This window comes from Erpetoichthys calabaricus, chromosome 9 (genome assembly GCF_900747795.2).
Source record: "Erpetoichthys calabaricus chromosome 9, fErpCal1.3, whole genome shotgun sequence".
NCBI classification, from domain to species: Eukaryota; Metazoa; Chordata; class Cladistia; order Polypteriformes; family Polypteridae; genus Erpetoichthys; species Erpetoichthys calabaricus.
This window is the reverse complement of record NC_041402.2, coordinates 79,954,827-79,973,895: the sequence shown is the minus strand read 5'-3', so window position 1 is coordinate 79,973,895 and position 19,069 is coordinate 79,954,827. Positions and strand designations below refer to the sequence as shown.

General features: G+C 38.6%; 1 protein-coding gene across 1 annotated transcript in view; it reads right to left on the bottom strand.

Annotated features, from left to right (window-relative positions):
- Positions 1–19,069, bottom strand: part of LOC114657565 (serine/threonine-protein kinase Nek11-like) — a 327,143-nt gene that overhangs the window by 214,737 nt on the left and 93,337 nt on the right. Inside the window, exon 7 of the mRNA XM_028809452.2 lies at positions 4,794–4,943. Coding sequence (XP_028665285.2) covers positions 4,794–4,943 — 150 coding nt within the window. The remainder of the gene's footprint in view (positions 1–4,793; positions 4,944–19,069) is intronic.

The window sequence follows — 19,069 nt, the reverse complement described above, 5'->3', positions numbered from 1 at the left end:
CACTGTAGCTGCATAATTTTTAACAATATCTTTTGTGTGTGTATTTTTTTAAGCAAAATTCATGCAGGCTAGATCTTCCGGAGAGTTCCTGATCTGCTTGTCTTTTATCCTTACAAATGTGTAGCTGCAATTGATTTTGCCTGCATAACTTTATCAGTTTTCATTTCTGTCATTTATTGTCTATGCCATAACTGCCAATTTGTTGCTACAGTGTACTGTAAATTACATTGTCAACTATTGTGTTCTACTTTTCTATTAGTATACACTAATTGATTACAAATTCAGTTTAATAATACATTTCAGTCTTAAATAACCAAATTTTAAATATTTAACCAAAAGAACAAAAAAGACTTTAAATCAAGTCCCCTACAAAAGGGCATTTTTTTGAACCCAAAGTCTAACACTGGACAGATCTATCATTGATGCTATCCTGGGCACTGTTTTTTGTTATTTTTCTGAGTTTATTAAAAGGAGTAGCCCAGTTTATGCTGCAACATTCCATTTTTGTTGCCCTCAGTCTGCTCCTTGGTCACGAAAGTTGCATAGTCAGCAGGCTGACCAACAAAATAAACCTACAAGAAGCAGCTCAACAGACAGAACTGGTCGAGTTGGAAGCATAGAGTGAAGCCGTGGACGCACAATGAGTGAAAGGTGTGCAGGGCCCTGCTGATGTTCTTATATCAGTGCATCCAAAGGATAATGTAGAGACATTCCTTCTGATTTTCAAGTGGCCCACCAATAATTGCCATGCAGGGAGTAGACACAGATTCTGGTGCCAGAATAAGGGCAGGGCACTTACTATGGAGAGCATGCTGAGGATAACTATCCAACCACGAAGCAGATAAAACTCGCTAGGTATAGATTAACATCTGACTGTCAGGCTTAGCGATGTAACCACTGGTGATTCAACCAAGTGCAGACATCCCAAGCCCAAATCTGACATCAGGGGAAACTGGCTCATTGGCTGTGCCCTGGGGATTATTAAAATGAGCGTCTGCTTATTATTCTAAGAGCTAAACTTAAAAGAAGTGGTGAGGCAGCCTTCTGTTGTTATGCACCTAAAATCTGGAATAGCTTACCGATAGAAATTCGCCAGGCTAATGCAGTGGAACACTTTAAAAAACTGCTAAAAACTCATTATTTTAACATGGCTTTCTCATAGCTTCATTATAGTTTAATCATGATACTCTGTATATACATATGAGCCCTTTCTTATTTGCAATGGTGATGGACAGGTTGACAGATGAGATTAGACAGTTCTTGAGCATGTTGTAGCCTCCCAACTCACCAATTACCTAACCTCTAATAATTTGATGGAACCTTTTCAGTCTGGTTTCAGGGCACATCACAGCTGTGAAACTGCTCTGCTACGGGTAAGCAATGATTTGCTTATGGCAGCAGACTCTGGACAAACCAGCATATTAATTCTATTAGACCTCAGTGCAGCATTTGACACTGTGAGACGTGACATTCTACTGTCCAGAATGGAGAACATGCTGAGTATCTCTGGCACTGCCCTCCAGTGGTTCAAGTCCTATCTGACTGATAGGCAAGAGTTTGTTAGTCTTGGCAACAGCAGATCCAGCTCAGCACCAGTCACACAAGGAGTTCCTCAGGGCTCTGTCCTCGGCCCTCTTCTCTTCTGTATTTATATGCTTCCCCTTGGCCATATTATTCGTAGCTATGGACTGGGTTATCATTTTTATGCAGACGATACTCAACTTTATTTCAATGTTAAAAGTGGAACTTCATCAGAGCTTTCTCAGCTCACAACCTGCCTCAGTGAAATTAATACCTGGATGGAGCAGAACTCTTTAATATTAAATTGCAACAAAACTGACCTCCTGCAAATTGGGACTAAAGTGCAACTTAATAAAATGAGCTCCTTCCCAGTCCATCTTGGCGGTGATCTCATCAGACCTGCCTCTACTGCAAAGAATTTTGGTGTCATTTTTGATTACTCCCTTTCTTATTCCGCCCACATAATCCACATTAAAAAACTTTCTTACTTTCACCTCCGTAACATATCTCGTGTTCGCTCCTTCCTCTCCTTTTCTAATGCTGGGAAACTTGTCCATGCATTTATCACATCCCGCATCGATTATTGTAACTCGCTGCTGGCAGGTGCCCCTTCTAATCTTATATCACAGCTCCATCTTATTCAAAACTCGGCAGCAAGAGTCCTTACATGAACCAGCAGCAGCGAGCACATCACACCCATCCTGCTCCGCCTTCACAGGCTCCCTGTGTCTTACAGAATCGAATATAAAATCCTACTAATAACCAACAAAGCCTTAAACAACCTTGCACCAAACTACATCAGTGACCTTCTCCATCACTATGTGCCTGTCTGCCCACTAAGGTCCTCTGATTCTGGCAATCTTGTTGTGCCCCACACTAATCTACACTCCATGGGTGACAGGGCCCTCAGCTGTATAGCGCCCAGACTCTGGAATGACCTACCAAAATTAATCAGGTCAGCTGACTTCATGAATTCTTTTAAAAAACAACTCAAAACTCATCTGTTCAGGAAGGCTTTTAGCTCTACTTGACTTTATTACCCTTCTCTCAGTTTACCTTTATGTCAAGATGCTCATGTAACCTATGTGTGTGTGTGCTAGACCATCAATTATGTTGTCTGTTAGGCTTTTTTTCCTCTGAATTTACTGTCTTAATCTTCTTTATTTATTTATCTGGTTTGTACAATGCTATATATACTGTATACCCTGCCGTTCTATCTTAAACTCTGTGAAGTGCCTTGAGCATGGGAAAGGTGCTATATAAATAAAATGTATTATTATTATTATTTTTATTATAATTAAATCAGAGAAATTAGATAGATCTTCCCTTTTAAAAAATTCATGCTGGAAATAATACAGAATACAGTTTATGTTTAATTACTCCTTTACTTTATCTGGAACTTTTTTTTGCAATATTTTAGGTACAATGAAGAATATATGTCTATAGTTATAGAGTCCATGTTGTGTTGCTCATTTTGATTCAATTAATATTTGCACTTTTCCATTATAAGGGAACTTCTTCAGTCTCTGTTTATGTTTGAAGTATGTCTACCAAAACATTTCAAATTTTAGAATGAGTCTGGACACTACAACAGTCAACAAGACTAAATGCATCAAAACAGTATACATTTAAAAAGTTATTTTTGGTCATGGTGATCATGGTGAAAGTTTTTTTTTAATTCTTTTCAGTTGTTTTTTGCTTCAATTTCATTTCCTATTAAATAAAATTAAGGTATATATTTTAGTTGATTGTTTTTTATAAGGGCACCATAGAGTAGCAAAGTGTTGCATGGTACTGCAAGTAGAAGTACTGTAAGAATTTTATTGTACTTTGTACTGCACATTTTACAGTACTACTACTATTACTACCACAACTATTGTGGAGAGATTTTTTTTTTCCTTAATCCTTAATGAAATCTATTTATGCCACTTTTTTGGTATCTATTTTTTGCACCTGAATCAGGATTCTTCTTAAATTATGTTACGATTATTGTCATATTTGTTTTCTTTTTTCCTCAATCACAAAATATGGAAGTTTGTTCATTCCTAAAATATCTGGTTTGTGATATGTTTTTGAGGTGTGTTTGTGTATTTCAGAATTTCTTTCAAAGAAAACTATGTTATGTCTATGGTTTCTCTGTTTCATTCTGCATCTTGTTTCTTGAAAAGATATGTGATACAAGTATTGATGCAATTTTAGCTTGAGACATATAGTACTGAGTGAGAAAGAAGACAACTGTCATTAATATTCTTTTTAGTCTTTATGTTTTTCACTTGAGGTGTAACCATGGAGGTTTAGAAAGTTTAAATTATCCTTATGCACGCATCATCTTAGAGCAGCTTAATGTTTTCATGATGCTATTTGCATAAATATTGAAACATTGTGATCTGATATTTATTTTAGACATTCAACATTTCTGTTCTGTTTTTTCTTACCTGAAAACTATATGACTGCTGATTTTATATTCCATACTGTCACTTTGTTAAGGCACCATTCAGTTTTCCCAATGATACAATATTTCCCACTCAGTACTGCCTACAGCTTTTTATTGTTTGATTTCCATATTTAATTGAAAATACTCAAACTGTTAAAGCTGAAGATAATTTATACACCACATCTTAAGTCTTTAAAGAGTTGAGCTATAGCATTCATCCAACATTCAATAAAAGAAAATGTTATCATATAGCTGCTTTTTGCTCTGTTTTTTTTTACTGATTTTCTGTGGTGGTGGTTTTGTGCCACCACCATGTGATCAAAGTACTGTGCAGCAGCCAGTAATGTTGGAATAAATCTGGACACTTGAATCTTCTAGGATGAAGTTTAAAAACTACAGAATCTATTTAAGCATATTTATATGAATTAGAATGCCCAGTGGAGTCCACCAGTCTTTTGGCCTTGGGAACCCTACAGATTTTTTTTTTCTGGCATCTCGTCAGCTGGAGTTTTTAATTTTTTTTCTGTGCTCCTGGCCATCTGACCATAGCATCAGAATTATCATTATAACCATGACAGAATTAAATACAAATCTATAATTAAGGACTCTAATTTATCCATTATTTGCATGTATATCTGTATTATTTAAGTGCATATTTATTCTAATTTAATAATTTTGGTACTTCATTATTTCATCCATATACATATTTCTTTCTAATTTGATGTTTTTCCTTTCAGTTTTATTTTTCATAGAACTGTGGTTTTTTTTTGTTCTTTTTTAATAAAGATAAGTTTCTGGCAAAAAAATTATTACATAATACAATTAGTTTGCTTCCTACCTTTGTAGTATATCATTGAGTTCCCTGGAAAAACAGCCAGGGAGTACAGGAGCAGGTTCTTCAACAATCTTGCGCACCAGCTTTATCCAGCTCTGTGCTTTAAAAGCTTGAGTCAGAGTAGCCATCTCATACAATATACAACCCAAGGACCTTAAAAACAAAATGTTCATACAAATATTGTTAATCCTAATTCTGTAAATGTTACATCATAACAAATTAGTATGGGTCCAGAATTAATTTTCAGTTAATAATTGCACATACCAATTATGGTATTACCCAGATTTATATAGGCCTACTATGTGCTTATTGAAATTTCTAGTTGTAGAAAAGTTATTGTGTCTGGCCTAATGTGTATAAAATAAATCTTTAAAAGAAGGTTGTAATGGTTATCAATGGAAAATAAAAAGCAAAGTATTCAACAAATATAAAAATCACTATTCAACATACAGTACTTAACCAACGTAATTAAATGTATGTCCCTTTACTTTAGTATGTCACAAAAGTACATTCTTAAATACACAATCAGATCTGTTTGCTTTTCTAAACTGTCTCCATGGGTATGGCTGTAAGTGTGATTGTGTGTTCTCTGAAATAGACTGGGATTCACATTCACAGCAGAAGTCATGCTGGGATAGTTTCTGGCTCCTAGCAACCCCTCATTACATTAGGCAGTTGAGGAAAAGGATGAAGTACTTAAAAAATCCAGAAGAAGGCACATTTCATCCTAGTTAATGTGAGACTCTTTCAATAGCACCTCGATACAGTGCACATTATTGTGCTTTCACTGCTGTAAAGCTCTTCTAAAACTTTTTATATCAATTTCTCCAAAGCAGTTGCTGAAATTTGTGAAAAGTGGGGTTGAGAAACTTATGGGCTACCTCCTACTATGAGCATTTTGTCTTTTTTTTTACTAAACTGGGTATTATTACAACCCTTGGGCATTTTACTGGGAGGGTTCGTGCATACAGGGGTTTAAGATGTAGAAAAAGAAGATTAAATTACAGTTATCCAGAAAATATCTTAAAAGAGATCATATATCCACTTTAGTGAATAATTAAGATTTGTGTTTTCTCTGTGCTAAAAAGAACTAACAATAAAAAAAATATCTGGCCCAGAGAGAAACATAATCTTCTATGACCTCTGACTCCTCTTACTACCAGTATAGTTATATTCCATATTGCAAATTTATAAATAGCAAAATCAACATTTGTGATTACTTGGCAGAAGTATGCACAACACAAACTGAAAATACAGTCAATAAATGGGCATGCCAACAACAAATATCCAAAATACACAGAATTTGTTTATTCTTCCTGTAAACCTAAGCCATCCTTTAATGTCCTTCTAATTTCTGAAAAAACAATATTGCACAGGATACTCACAAACTTCACTTCTAATATAATTTCTTAAGACTGACTTAGTCTCACAAAGCTGAATATTAATTTGTTCATTGTTACAATCAAAATTAGCATTATTTTATATATTTATGAAGATTACTTTTCAGGTTTATTATTTTGTCACAATTAGTATTTAATTCTACATAATCCTATTATAAATATGTTCTGATTCTCTTAAAGTAAGCATAAAAGCCTACATAGTAAAGAAAAGTAAGATGAATACACTAGCTGGATAACATAAATATAGATCTGTATACTGTTGGTCTGAAATACTACTGGCTTACAGTTATCTCTGTTTATCTCTATCCTGTCTTACTGCATGTGTAAGCAAAATAAAGGTCTAGGACAGGTCCAAAATGTTATACTGTATATAAATAAATCTTCTTAAGAAATGTATGATAATTTACATGATGTTACTGATTAATTTAGTTAGAAATTTTCTTTACAAAATGGGTTGTTCAATATGGCTTGCCGAATGGTGTTGGTCACTTTTTCTTATAATTGCCTGAAATTTTAGACCCAAACATTTTTATCACAAAATCATACAAGATAATGCAGCTGTCAGTAGGGCATGCCACTAAATTGTTTAATGAACTCTAATTTGTATGATTAATTACCATGTGTAAAAGGCAGGGTAATAATCTGTGTTAATTAAGGTCTGAATGATCTCAGGCATCTAAACTGTCCTTTAAAAGGAAGTTAATGGAAAAGCACAACTTGGAAATAGAAGCCATACAATAATGTCTGGGGAGGAGAAGTAGCTGTTTTAGCCTCAGGGTATGGAGATGTGAATATACTTGGGTACTGAAGAGGAAACAGTGAGTTATTTATGTAGTTAAGTAGCTAAAATTATTTTACAATGAAGTCTGGGACACTCTAAAACAAAGACAGTCAAATGTTCATTTTACTTCTTTTAATGCCTTTTACTCTATAAAAAACTAAACAATGTTCCAAAAATATCAAATTCTTTTAAATAAATGAACTAATGATGTGATATCCCTCTGCTCATTAGATATGACTGTAATATGAGATTTATAAACCTGCTTAATCAATATCAGCATCATAAGGGTTAGACTCCCAGTAATATGTAGCACAAAGCAGGGCGTTAGCCCGTCCACAATCATGCTCATACAGGGCTATTGTGGAAAATGCCAATTAGCATAACCCACACATTTTTGGGGGTGTGGAAGAAAACTAGAACATATCAGGTTAATTTATATATTTGTTCATTTTCTGAACCTTCTTAATCCAGTATGTGCACAAAGCAAAAAACAACCCTTAACACAAAGCAGTCCATTTCAGGGCACACTCATTCACAAACCCCCAATTTCACTTGTTCATACTGAGCCTATTAAAATTCACCAAATAACCTACAATGCACAGCAATGAAATGTGGGAGGCATCCTGCATACTCAGAAAAAGTGAACATAAAAACCAGATACATGCAAACTCCCTCAATACAGTGACTAAGCTGGTAATTGAGACTAGGTCACTATAGCTATGATGCATAATCTCTGACCATTAAACTAAACAATCACAGAACAATCAAATTGATTGCAGATGCATTGAAGAAAATATGCAAGGCATTCTCAAAAGGTAAGAAAGGGAAGAAAACTATTTTATCAGTATAGCATAATTTAAATTATAGAAAAGAGGAAAAATAACTGTAATGAGGATTTTGTGTGAGAGAATGCAAGAGTTTGATAAAAAAAAATTGAACGTAAAGTACATGGATGGATGATGTCAGAAGGCCCTGAGAGTCCTGTTAAAAATGAGCTACCAAAGCACTGTAAATGATTTAACACCAGACAAAAACAAAGATTTGTTTATTTGGAAAAGTAACTTCAGACTTATACAAGTCTTTATATCTGTAAAATAACAAAAGACAAATGAAAATGGTACATGAGTTGTTTTTATATTAAGGTGGCAAAAAGTGGAAATGAGGTCATCAGGATGGGACAGAAATGAGTGATCTGTAAAGGAAGGGAAGTGACGAGGTCTCTCCTTCTCTTTGTGGGTCTCCAATAAGAAAGAGAAAAGGCATTAGTGCTCATCACCAACCCTTTTTCTGATGTTTTTACGCCCCATTTTGGACCATTTGGCTGTGCCCTAAGCGCACATGTGTGACATGACCCCCCCAGCCCACATCCATTGGGTCGAGAATCCTGAACCAAGAGGTTGCAGACACCAGAAAGGACATCGGCATTGAAGAAAACCCCAACTATAAATGACCTTGAAACTATAAGCATGTCTAAAATCCACTGCGTGACATGTGAGTTTGTCTCCTTAGGCCCAGTCATCCACTGTAAAGCGGTATGGTCAGTGAGTAAGGTGAACTCAGCAGGTAGTACCTTAGCTGAGTCAGGGCCCATTTAATGGCGAGAGCTTCTCATTCCACTACTGCATAACTGGTTTCCCAGTCTTAACAGTTTCTGGCTGAGAAACATCACAGGATGTTCAGCACCATCGACACTTTGGCTCAAAACGGCACCCAGTCCTGTGTCTGAAGCGTCGGTCTGGAGAATAAAAGGCAAAGAAAATTCAGGAGTTTTAATATCAAAAGTAAGGCCCTGTTTTAAGTCACTGAAGGCAGCATCTGCTTTATTGTCCCATTACACAGAGCCCATTTCTTTGTAAGATTTGACAGGGGGGTCACTCTCTCAGAAAACCGATGCACAAACCGGCGGTCGTAACTCGCTAGTCCGAGAAAGGCTTGGACTTTCCTCTTGTTTACTAGACGGGGCCATTTTATAAATGCATCAATTTTCAAACACTGTGGTCTGACAGTTCCTCCACCCACTAAGTAGCCGAAATATTTGGCCTCTGATAAACCGAAGAAACATTTTTTTCAGCTTTACCGTGTGTTGCAAGGAGCTCTCTGACCTGGAGTAGATGATCCTCCTATGTGCCGGAATAGATAACCACATCATCTAGGTAGGCGGCATAGTAGGCACTGTGGGGTCAAAGCAATCGATCCACCAGACCCTCGAATGTTGTGGGTGCCCCGTGCAAGCCAAATAGAAGGACCATGTGCTGCCAGTGTCCACTATGGGTAGTGAACGTGGTCTTCTCCTTTTCTGAATCCATTAAATAAATTTGCCAGTACCCTTTTCTCATATCCAAAGTTGCCCAGCCGCTCAAGGAGTTCATCAACTACAGGCATCAGATACGCATCAAACTCAAATACCTAATTGAAGTCATTACAGAGCCTCCAACTCCCATCATGCTTGGAGACCAATACGATTGGGCTAGACCATGGGCTATGGCTTTCTTCAGTTATCACCATGTTTAGTATATGTTTGATCTCCAATTTAACTTCAGCTCTTTTTGCTTCAGGAAGTCAATAAGGACATTCCTGGTTCCATGACAATGTCATGCTCATTTAAACTGGTCCATCCTGGCTGTTCACTCTGGACAGGATGACTGTTTCCAGTTTCCAGTTCCCGTCTTTCATGTGGTGTCAAATTAACTCTGAAATTAAGGAGACGTTTTTGAATTTACGTGGGAACGAAAGGGCCTCTTCCTCCCAACCTACTTTTAGGATGTCCAAAATGTCCCAGGGATTTCGACCATATAATAGTTTGAAAGGGGAAAATTCTGTGGAGTTCCGGATAGGCAAATAGAGTAAGGAGCAGAAGCTGATCCTAGTTTTCCCATCCTCAATAACCACTTTATGTAACATCTTTTTTAGGGTCTTATTAAATCTCTCTACCAGTCCGTCCATTTGCGGATGATACACAGAGGTTTTGAGATGTTTTATGCGCAGTAACTTGGCAACCTCCCTGAATGTCTCCAAGGTAAAGGGAGCCCCTTGATCTGTTAGGACTTCTTTGGGGATCCCGACATGCGAAAAGACAGCTTCAAGTTCCCATGTGATATTTTTTGATGTAGCCATGCACAGTGGGAATGGTTTCTGGGAAACGAGTAGTGTAATCCACAAACACTCAAATATATTTGTGTCCTTGGCCGAGGGTTCAAATGGACCTACAAGATCGATATCGATTCATTCAAAGGAAATATCAATGAGGGTAAGAGGAACTAGATGATCACGGTCCTTCCTAGGAATCTGTCACAATTGACTCTCTGGATAGGAAGTGCAAAATCAATGGACCTCTCGTTTATTCCAGGCCAATGGAATTGAAGCTTAATTCATTCCAGTGTCTTTTCAGTCCCCAAGTGGGCGCTTAAGAGACGAGTGTGTGCTAGCTCACAAACCTGCCACCGGTAGGCTTGTGGGACTAGCAATAGTGACCTTCTCTCACCCTCATGTTCCGCTACTTGATGCAGTAAATCATTTTGTTGAACATAGTTGTAGCATGGGAAGGTTCATGCATTGGCCATGTAACTGAAACTACTGCATTCCTTGCAAACTTGAGGGAATCATCATTCTACTGTTCTCTTTTAAATGAGGCCAGAGTGGCTCTGAATTGGAAATGCAGAGTTCAACGGGTTTCCATTGACCTCACTAGGCGGATTATCCGACCCTAGCATCGCCAAAGTGGAGTGGTTCAGTTCCGGGGCATGCTCGGGCTCTCCTGTTATGTCACATTGTATGGTGATATGTGACCTAGTCACTGATTGTGTACACAGTGTGGGGACAGCCAAGTTTGAGTCATCCCTGTCCATGGCGAGGCCAACTTAATTACAGGAGTGGTTTTGTTCATAACGCTTTTACTATTAGATCAGTCATGCCCCAGAATGACAACATATAGAGGGTCTGACAACACAGCCATCATTAGTTACCTTAGATTACCTTCATAACTAATCACACAGGAATCGAACCTGTACCATTGAGTTTCCCTGTGAATACAGGTTAGATTGATAATACCTTTTAGCCATTGTCGTGGTAGGACGAATCGGCAAGCAACAATTGAAATGTTACTCCCAGAACCAAACACGGTGGTCACGCAGAATCTGTTTATTAACACCACTCCGGTATAAGGAAAGGACAAAGGGTTAGGGACGGCAGAATACCTTTCCCCCTTGATGTTGTTACAGTCTATGGGTTTACACAGCTGGGGGTGGGTAGAGACAATGTGCCCAGCCTCCCACACTTGAAACAGCAGGGAAGGCTGGGTTGTTTCTTCTGATGTCTTATGGCAGCACCGGGCTTCGTGAGGCGGCAGGTGGGCTCAGAGGAGGGTACACATTCCTGTCGGGATAGACGAGCAGACCGTTCTGCCCTCCCTACTTTGTAACCTGCCCGCTGACAATCGATTACCTCCACCAAGGTGTCCATGTTTTAATATGGATGTTTGCAGACCTGCTGGGCGAGATAATCGGGGACAGCGTTAATAAGGATTCCGCAGGCTAGCTGTTCTACAATCTGTCGACTGTCATTGATGTTTGGCCATAGCCAGCGTCCGGTCTTTCCCCATATTTCAAGCGCCTGAGCCCAGTCGGCCTTTCAGAGTCAAATTTCCAGAGGTGCCATTTCCTTGCCTGCTGGTCCGCCATTACGCCCTAGCGTTTTAACACCTCTGCCTTGATGAGATCATAATCAGCGGCCTGCTCCTCAGAGAGGTCAAAATAACCCCGCTGCGCGTCTCCTTTCAGGTATGGCGCCAGTATGTTGGCCCATTCCGCTTGCTCCCAGTAATGTCGTTTGGAGGTACGCTCAAAAATCAAAAAATATGATTCAACATTGTCCGCCTCAGAGAGTGGAACTAAAACCTGGGAGAGAACTTGGGCTTGGTCTGAGTTTACCTACACCACAGCTGCCACATTTTTGACTCTGCCAGCTGTGTTCTTGTTTCCCACAACTGGACTTTCACTCTCTGAAGTTCTGCCATGATGGTGGAGAGCACATTGTTCAGGTCTTGCTCTTCAGTCATATTCCTTGAGCTTTATTCTGTCGACTACACCAGTTGTAAATGATTTAACATTAGAATTATCAAAGCTTACGAAAAAAAACTCGTAAATCCAGCCCACCTTAAATCTGCTCGCACTTCTCCATCAGAGTCTTTTGTCTTGTAAATGTGTCAATAATCCCAAGCAGCAAGCAGCCTGCTATTCCATCCTCCCACCGCCACAGAAACGGCAAAAACCTCTCCCAGCTCAAGCCTTGTTTATCAGGGAGTCAGGTACCTAGAGCTGTACAAGCTAAGAAATATGTCGTTATTTGGAACACATGCATTTCATGTGTGTTCCGTGTAGGATGATAGGAAATGCAAGAAAATGTTGAACACATATCTAAAAGACAAACGTTTTTCATGTTTTAGTACTTTAGTGCTCTTATTGTTACTATTACACAATAAAAGCGGACATTTGATTTGAATCTGTAACAGATGGTGCAAATGTATGGTACTTGTAAAGGTTATCGTTTTTTTTTATTCAGTTTTATTTTCTCAGTCACGTTCAATCTGACACTGTTAGCTTTCAAATAAAGACATGCTATAACAGAGGTGAACTCAGATGAGAACGAGGGTTTTACATCAGAGAAAGAGAACAGAAGCCCTCCCCGCAAGAAATGTCCACTCACATATAAGAACCTACGCAGCTGCACCAGGCGTAAAGGTGAAAGATGGCACCGCTTGGATGCAGGAAGAGGTCCAGCATCATCCTGCCAGTCAGTCTGCCCCACATCTGTCCTTCAACGAAGCAGCACAGCTTACAGAGCTCACCAACGTATCGTGCAAAGTCCTGTTTGCGATTATGTTGTGTGATGGTCTTTACATAAGAAACATTTATATGTTACTTATATAAAAACCAGATCAAATGTTATTTACCTGGATTTATTTACTTATCTTCCCTAGCACAAAGTCACAAGTAGACTGCAGAGCTTCCTCTGTTTATATATGCACAATATACTGTATATACACATATATACTCTGTATACTGTATAAATACACAAAGGAAACATTTTTTTCAGCCAGGCAAAATCTTCCAAAATATACGGTGTGTTTTATACACTTCTAATTTACTATAGGAAATGTTTTCATGTTAAAGTTTGATAAAAATGAAGAATTAATTAAAAATATTTACTATAAATATACCACAAAAGGAAGGGGTAGATGCTGACACATCTGACAGTCCGATAAGTGGGGTGACTCATGCAGTTGTTCACCTAAATGTACCACTTCCACCCCTATTACTCTCAAACGTTCTCTCTCTAACCTTGCACCTGTTCCTCCTTTAAGTGAGTTCTAACTCAGCCTTGAACTCTATAGGCAACAATTTTATGCACGTTCCACTTTGGGATTGTGTAGTAGTTCCTCTCTATAATAAATTTTAAAAGGGTAACATGGTCCCTGTTCCTTCAACCTGAAGTCATGCGTTATCATTTTTTGTCATGAAGGTGTTTTAATCTTCAGCCAATACTTTGGAACAGACGTTACTGAAATCTGCTGACTCACCTTCCCTTACTGTCCTTGGGGAATATTTTGTGACTCCCCTCATGTCAGTCTCTTTTTGGGGCATTGTTGAGAGTTACGCACGTGCCTTGTCCCCTTCTTTCTCTGCCTGGCAGCTCAACACAATGCACTTGCAATATTACAGTCATTTAATCCAAAACTCTAATGCTAATGCTAAACAGCTATCAAACTAGATTTACATATGTAATGGTTTCCACTGTAAAGCTGAGTAGCATTTCAAAAAATTGACAACTTGAATTACCATGTTTGCAAAGCTGTTCAAGATTTTGATTGTCTTATTTTACAAGGGATTTTACTAGCACCTTATTTATTGCACATGATATTTTTATAAAATTATTTGAAATGTCAGTTGCTAACATTTACAATTTTCATTCCTGTGGGCATAAATCAGATCCATTAGTTTCATATCAGTATGGCTCTCAGAGTGATTTTTCCAATAATTATGGTGGTCAACTCCTTACACTATGGGCTCTAACCATAACTGTACTCAGGCTTTGTCTACTTGAATATTCATCCAACCAGTTTATACAGTTCAGGGTAGCAGGAATCCAAAGCTTATTAAGGAATCATTGAGAACAAAGACCCTACTCTTGGCGGAGCAACAATCCAACCTAGGATACATTCATGCACCCCAAATATTTATGCACCACAATGGACCAATTTAAAGTCGTTATTCAACCTTAATGTATCCTTTTTCAATACGGAAGAAAATCCTGAAATATCTAGAGAAAAACCTGATGCATAAATAATAAAAATTTACATATTAAAAAAAAAAAGTAACTGGACTAGGGACTCTGAAGTCCCAATGAAGTGCAGCTCTAATAAATGTGTCACTGTGCTGAAGGAATGCATCCAATCCAACAACCTAAATGGTGATTAATAGGGTATTGGAGGTAAAGACTATAAAACTGTAAAAGCAATTCCTGCGCAAAATCACAAAAAATAAAATTTGAGTAGTTTCTTAGATGTTTTTCACAGAAACAAACTAACATACAGTCTCCTTTATTTATAAGATTAAAGTAGAAATACATAATACCGATAAACAGTGCTTCACCCATAAATTCCAAGACATATGTCAGCTGTCATACAGTGACCTCTGTTCTCTTTTCTATGCTTATATTTTATTTATCGATGTAGCTAGCTGAAATAGAGGAAAAAGGAGGGAAAACAAAAATAAGAATAAAGATCCAACCTAACAAAATGAGTAAGTATAAAGTATAACTTATTTCCATCCATTTTCCAACCCGCTGAATCCGAACACAGGGTCACAGGGGTCTGCTGGAGCCAATCCCAGCCAACACAGGGCAGGAACTAATCCCAGGCAGGGTGCCAACCCACCGCAGGACACACACAAACACACCCACACACCAAGCACACACTAGGGACAATTTAGAATCGCCAATCCACCTAACCTGCATGTCTTTGGACTGTGGGAGGAAACCGGAGCGCCCGGAGGAAACCCACGCAGACACGGGTAGAACATGCAAACTCCACGCAGGGAGGACCCGGGAAGCGAACCCAGGTTCCCATGATCACCCAACTGCGAGGCAGCAGCGCTACCCACTGCGCCACCGTGCCGCCCGTATAACTTATTTTTATTTTAAAAACCAATAATGATTTTAGAAACCACCTGTTCCTTTGTAGGGCGGCACGGTGGCGTAGTGGGTAGCGCTGCTGCCTCGCAGTTGGGAGATCTGGGGACCTGGGTTCGCTTCCCGGGTCCTCCCTGCGTGGAGTTTGCATGTTCTCCCCGTATCTGCGTGGGTTTCCTCCGGGCGCTCCGGTTTCCTCCCACAGTCCAAAGACATGCAGGTTAGGTGGATTGGCGATTCTAAATTGGCCCTAGTGTGTGCTTGGTGTGTGGGTGTGTTTGTGTGTGTCCTGCGGTGGGTTGGCACCCTGCCCGGGATTGGTTCCCTGCCTTGTGCCCTGTGTTGGCTGGGATTGGCTCCAGCAGACCCCCGTGACCCTGTGTTCGGATTCAGCGGGTTGGAAAATGGATGGATGGATGTTCCTTTGTCTCCAAACAGGGAGGCCAACACTGTAATAAAACCTACCCTACAAAATACTTGCATTTCCTAGAATTACAAATTAATCCAAGGTGTGAAAAATACTGAATAATAAATTAACCATAAAGGAATAAATTAAGAAAAGAAATTTAAAAACTGTGCTATCAAGATGGGAAAATGTCAAGCCAAAATGACAAAATAAAGAGAACCTGGAGATGAAAACATTTGTAGCCAGGATATATACAGAGCAACACTGAAAAGACAGTACCAGGGTTTACCTAAACATTAACAGATAAACCAAACTTGTCTTAAAAGCTATCCAAAATTTTCAAACACCTGAATATCAAAAGAAATAAGAAGTATGCACTTCGATTTGGTTGTTTATGCAAAACCTTGGACACTGACTCCATCGTGCCAAAACCTTAATTATGTTACACGCTACAACTTCTGGTAAACCATAAGATGGCAATGGGATCGTTGATAACCAAATCTCTTCACAATATAGTGGTGCGTGTTAAAATATTAAGAATCCAAATTGAGATATACCCCGTACCTCTTCTGATTATATGCAATCCTATACAGATATGAAATCTGTGGGACTTTAGCACTATCACAGACTGGTTGGGAAGTAACACTGGATACTGAAACTAACTTTTGTTGCATTTAGCTAAACTATAAAACCATTTTCTGGAAGGATGCTGTTAAATCATTTACTTCTTTTTGTAAAAAAAAATATTTCTTTATAAATGTGCTTGATTTCTGTGTGGGTTTCCTCCGGGTGCTCCGGTTTTCTCCTACAGTCCAAAGACATGCAGGTTAGGTGCATTGGCGATCCTAAATTGTCCATAGTGTGTGCTTGGTGTGTGGGTGTGTGTGCTCTGTGGTGGGCTGGAACCCTGCCTGGGATTTGTTCCTGCCTTGCACCCTGTGCTGGCTGGGATTGGTTCCAGCAGACTCCCATAACCCTATATTAGGATATAGCGGGTTGAATAATGACTGACTGACTGACCGACTTATTTCGTCTTGGGGAAACTCGATTTAATGGTCCAAAGTTCTGCACTGCCAAGGTGGGAAATACAGCAGACCAAAACAGCAACAGAACAAGGATCAAGAGATAAAGAATAAAAAACTGTACACAGGACAAGCAAAGACCAAAACTGGAAAAGATGGTAATAATGTTCACCTAAACCCAATACATAACCCAAACTTGTCAGAAAAGTTAAAAAAAAATTCTTTACAATCCAGTAGATCTTACTAAAATTTTATTTACATCAACCATAAGAGATGGATATTTCATACTTACCCACAGGGAATCCCATATTTTAATGTAGGTAATTCAAGCTATTCAAAGTTTGCTCATCATACATTTGATATAAACTATGATCTTGTGGATGAAACACCATTCAACTCTTTTAATTTCTTCTAGCTTTTAAAAAATGAATTTGAGTTTCTGGGCTCTTACTTAACTGTCTTGCTTCTAATTGTAATGAAAGCCTAGTTTTTTAGTTAATGCTTGATGGGAACTAACAAACTCCCTGGTTTTCTTTATTGGCTCAATGTTATCACAGATGTAAGAGACAGAAGGCAAATTGGGTTTCATTCAGAGAGCACTGAAATAGTTCAAACAGTGTTGCATGCCCTGTCAGCTGTGCTTTACATTTACGAATATCATTATAACATTTGTTTTTCTATTGTTTTTGGAACTGTACCAGCCTTTTTGGCAAAAAGGCAGGAGCTGTCTTAACACTGTCAAATTTGATTTTATACAACATTGGACCTGTATTAAAGGGCACATTTAAACTTCATTGTTCCTACCTTCCTGGTCAGTACAATACTTAAAAAGCTGGAAATATATGCAACTATATGTTTCTTGAACCCACTTAAGTTAAGGATACTGGAGTTAATGCCAGGCACAAAGCATGACATATACACAATAGTTCACAACTAAACATTTAAAGAACTATGCCTGAACTATGCAAACATACAAAATATCAAAAAAAAAAAAATTGTGGACTACTTCGTGGAAAAGAAAAGAATTAGTGTAATTGGCATTCTTGATCAAAAGCACAAAATAATACATTTATGATCAAGCAGGACCCACTACACAGCAGGATATATTTAAGGGTAAAAACATAGGTACAGTATATATGAGCAGTATATTAAATAAAAAGGAAAGAGAGCACAAAAATACATGATAAAATTTTTGTAATACAGAAACAAGTAATACAAGTATGATATACAATACCTCCCCTGGGCCACGACAGGGCAGCCGCCCTGGTCTGCATAGGGGCCATGGGATCAGAGCTTAAAATCTCATCCCTGTTGGGGTTCATGGCCATCACCAGATGGCACCTAGACAATTATGGAGCCCTGGACAGCAGCACTTCCGCCACACCAGAATATTGTCCAGGAAGAAGTTTAAAAAGCTACACTTGCATGAATTAATGGAGATAATGTTTGAGTGTGTTTGCAATGTCCAAGAAAGCTCCCCTTTGCTCCCAAATAAAGGGAAACATCTATAAATTTGTCATATCAAGCTACTGTAGGCATTTTAGTTGATTATGCATTTACTAATTATGCATTTATGCCTATTATTTTAATATTTTTCCAGCTTTTTAAGCTATAGTTGTCACTGATGTTCTCTATGGTTCACTATACAACAATTTTTTTGAAAAGTCTTGCTTCCTGAAAAGTTTTTGCTGATTGTGACAGGTACCTACTGGGTATGCACAGATATAGTTTGGTTTTACTGCATCACGTAGGAACTCTGAGAAATAAACATTTATATGTTTACTGACAATGACGTATTTAGTCACATTTATGTTTCGCATACGTAAGCTATTAAATTCAACAGAATTAAAAGTGTTTTGCTGCTGATTTTCTTTTGTATTTAATGTCTAGTGCATCACGTTCCAGTGTCCAACAGTAGTCAGCAAGCATTGACGGATTCCAGTTGCCCTGGTATCGTTTCTCCATCGTAGCAATGTCCCGGTGAAACCTTTCACTGTGTTCGTCACTGACTGCACCGAGATTTGTGGGGAAGAAGTCCAAGTGTGAGTAGAGGAAATGAATTTTGAGTGACATGTTGCACTTCATTGTCTTGTATGTTTTGAGAAGTTTGGCTACCAGCTGAATGTAGTTTGGGGCTATGTAATTGCCCAGAAAATTGTCAACAACGTCTTTGAAGGCTTTCCAACTAACAGATCTTCAAACCGCTTGTCACTCATAACATGTCTGATCTGGGTGCCAAAAAAAATGCCCTCTTTGATCTTGGCGTCAGTTATTCTTGGGAACATCTGTGTTAAATAACGAAAACCTTCGCCTTCCTTGTTCAGTGCTTTCACGAAATTCTTCACGAGTCCCAGTTTTATGTGAAGAGGAGGCAAAAATATCTTTGCCGGGTTGACAAGCAATTCATGTGCCACATTTTTCTGTCCTGGAACTAACTTTTACGGAGTGGCCAGTTCTGTCGAGAATAGTGCAACTCTTTGGCACGG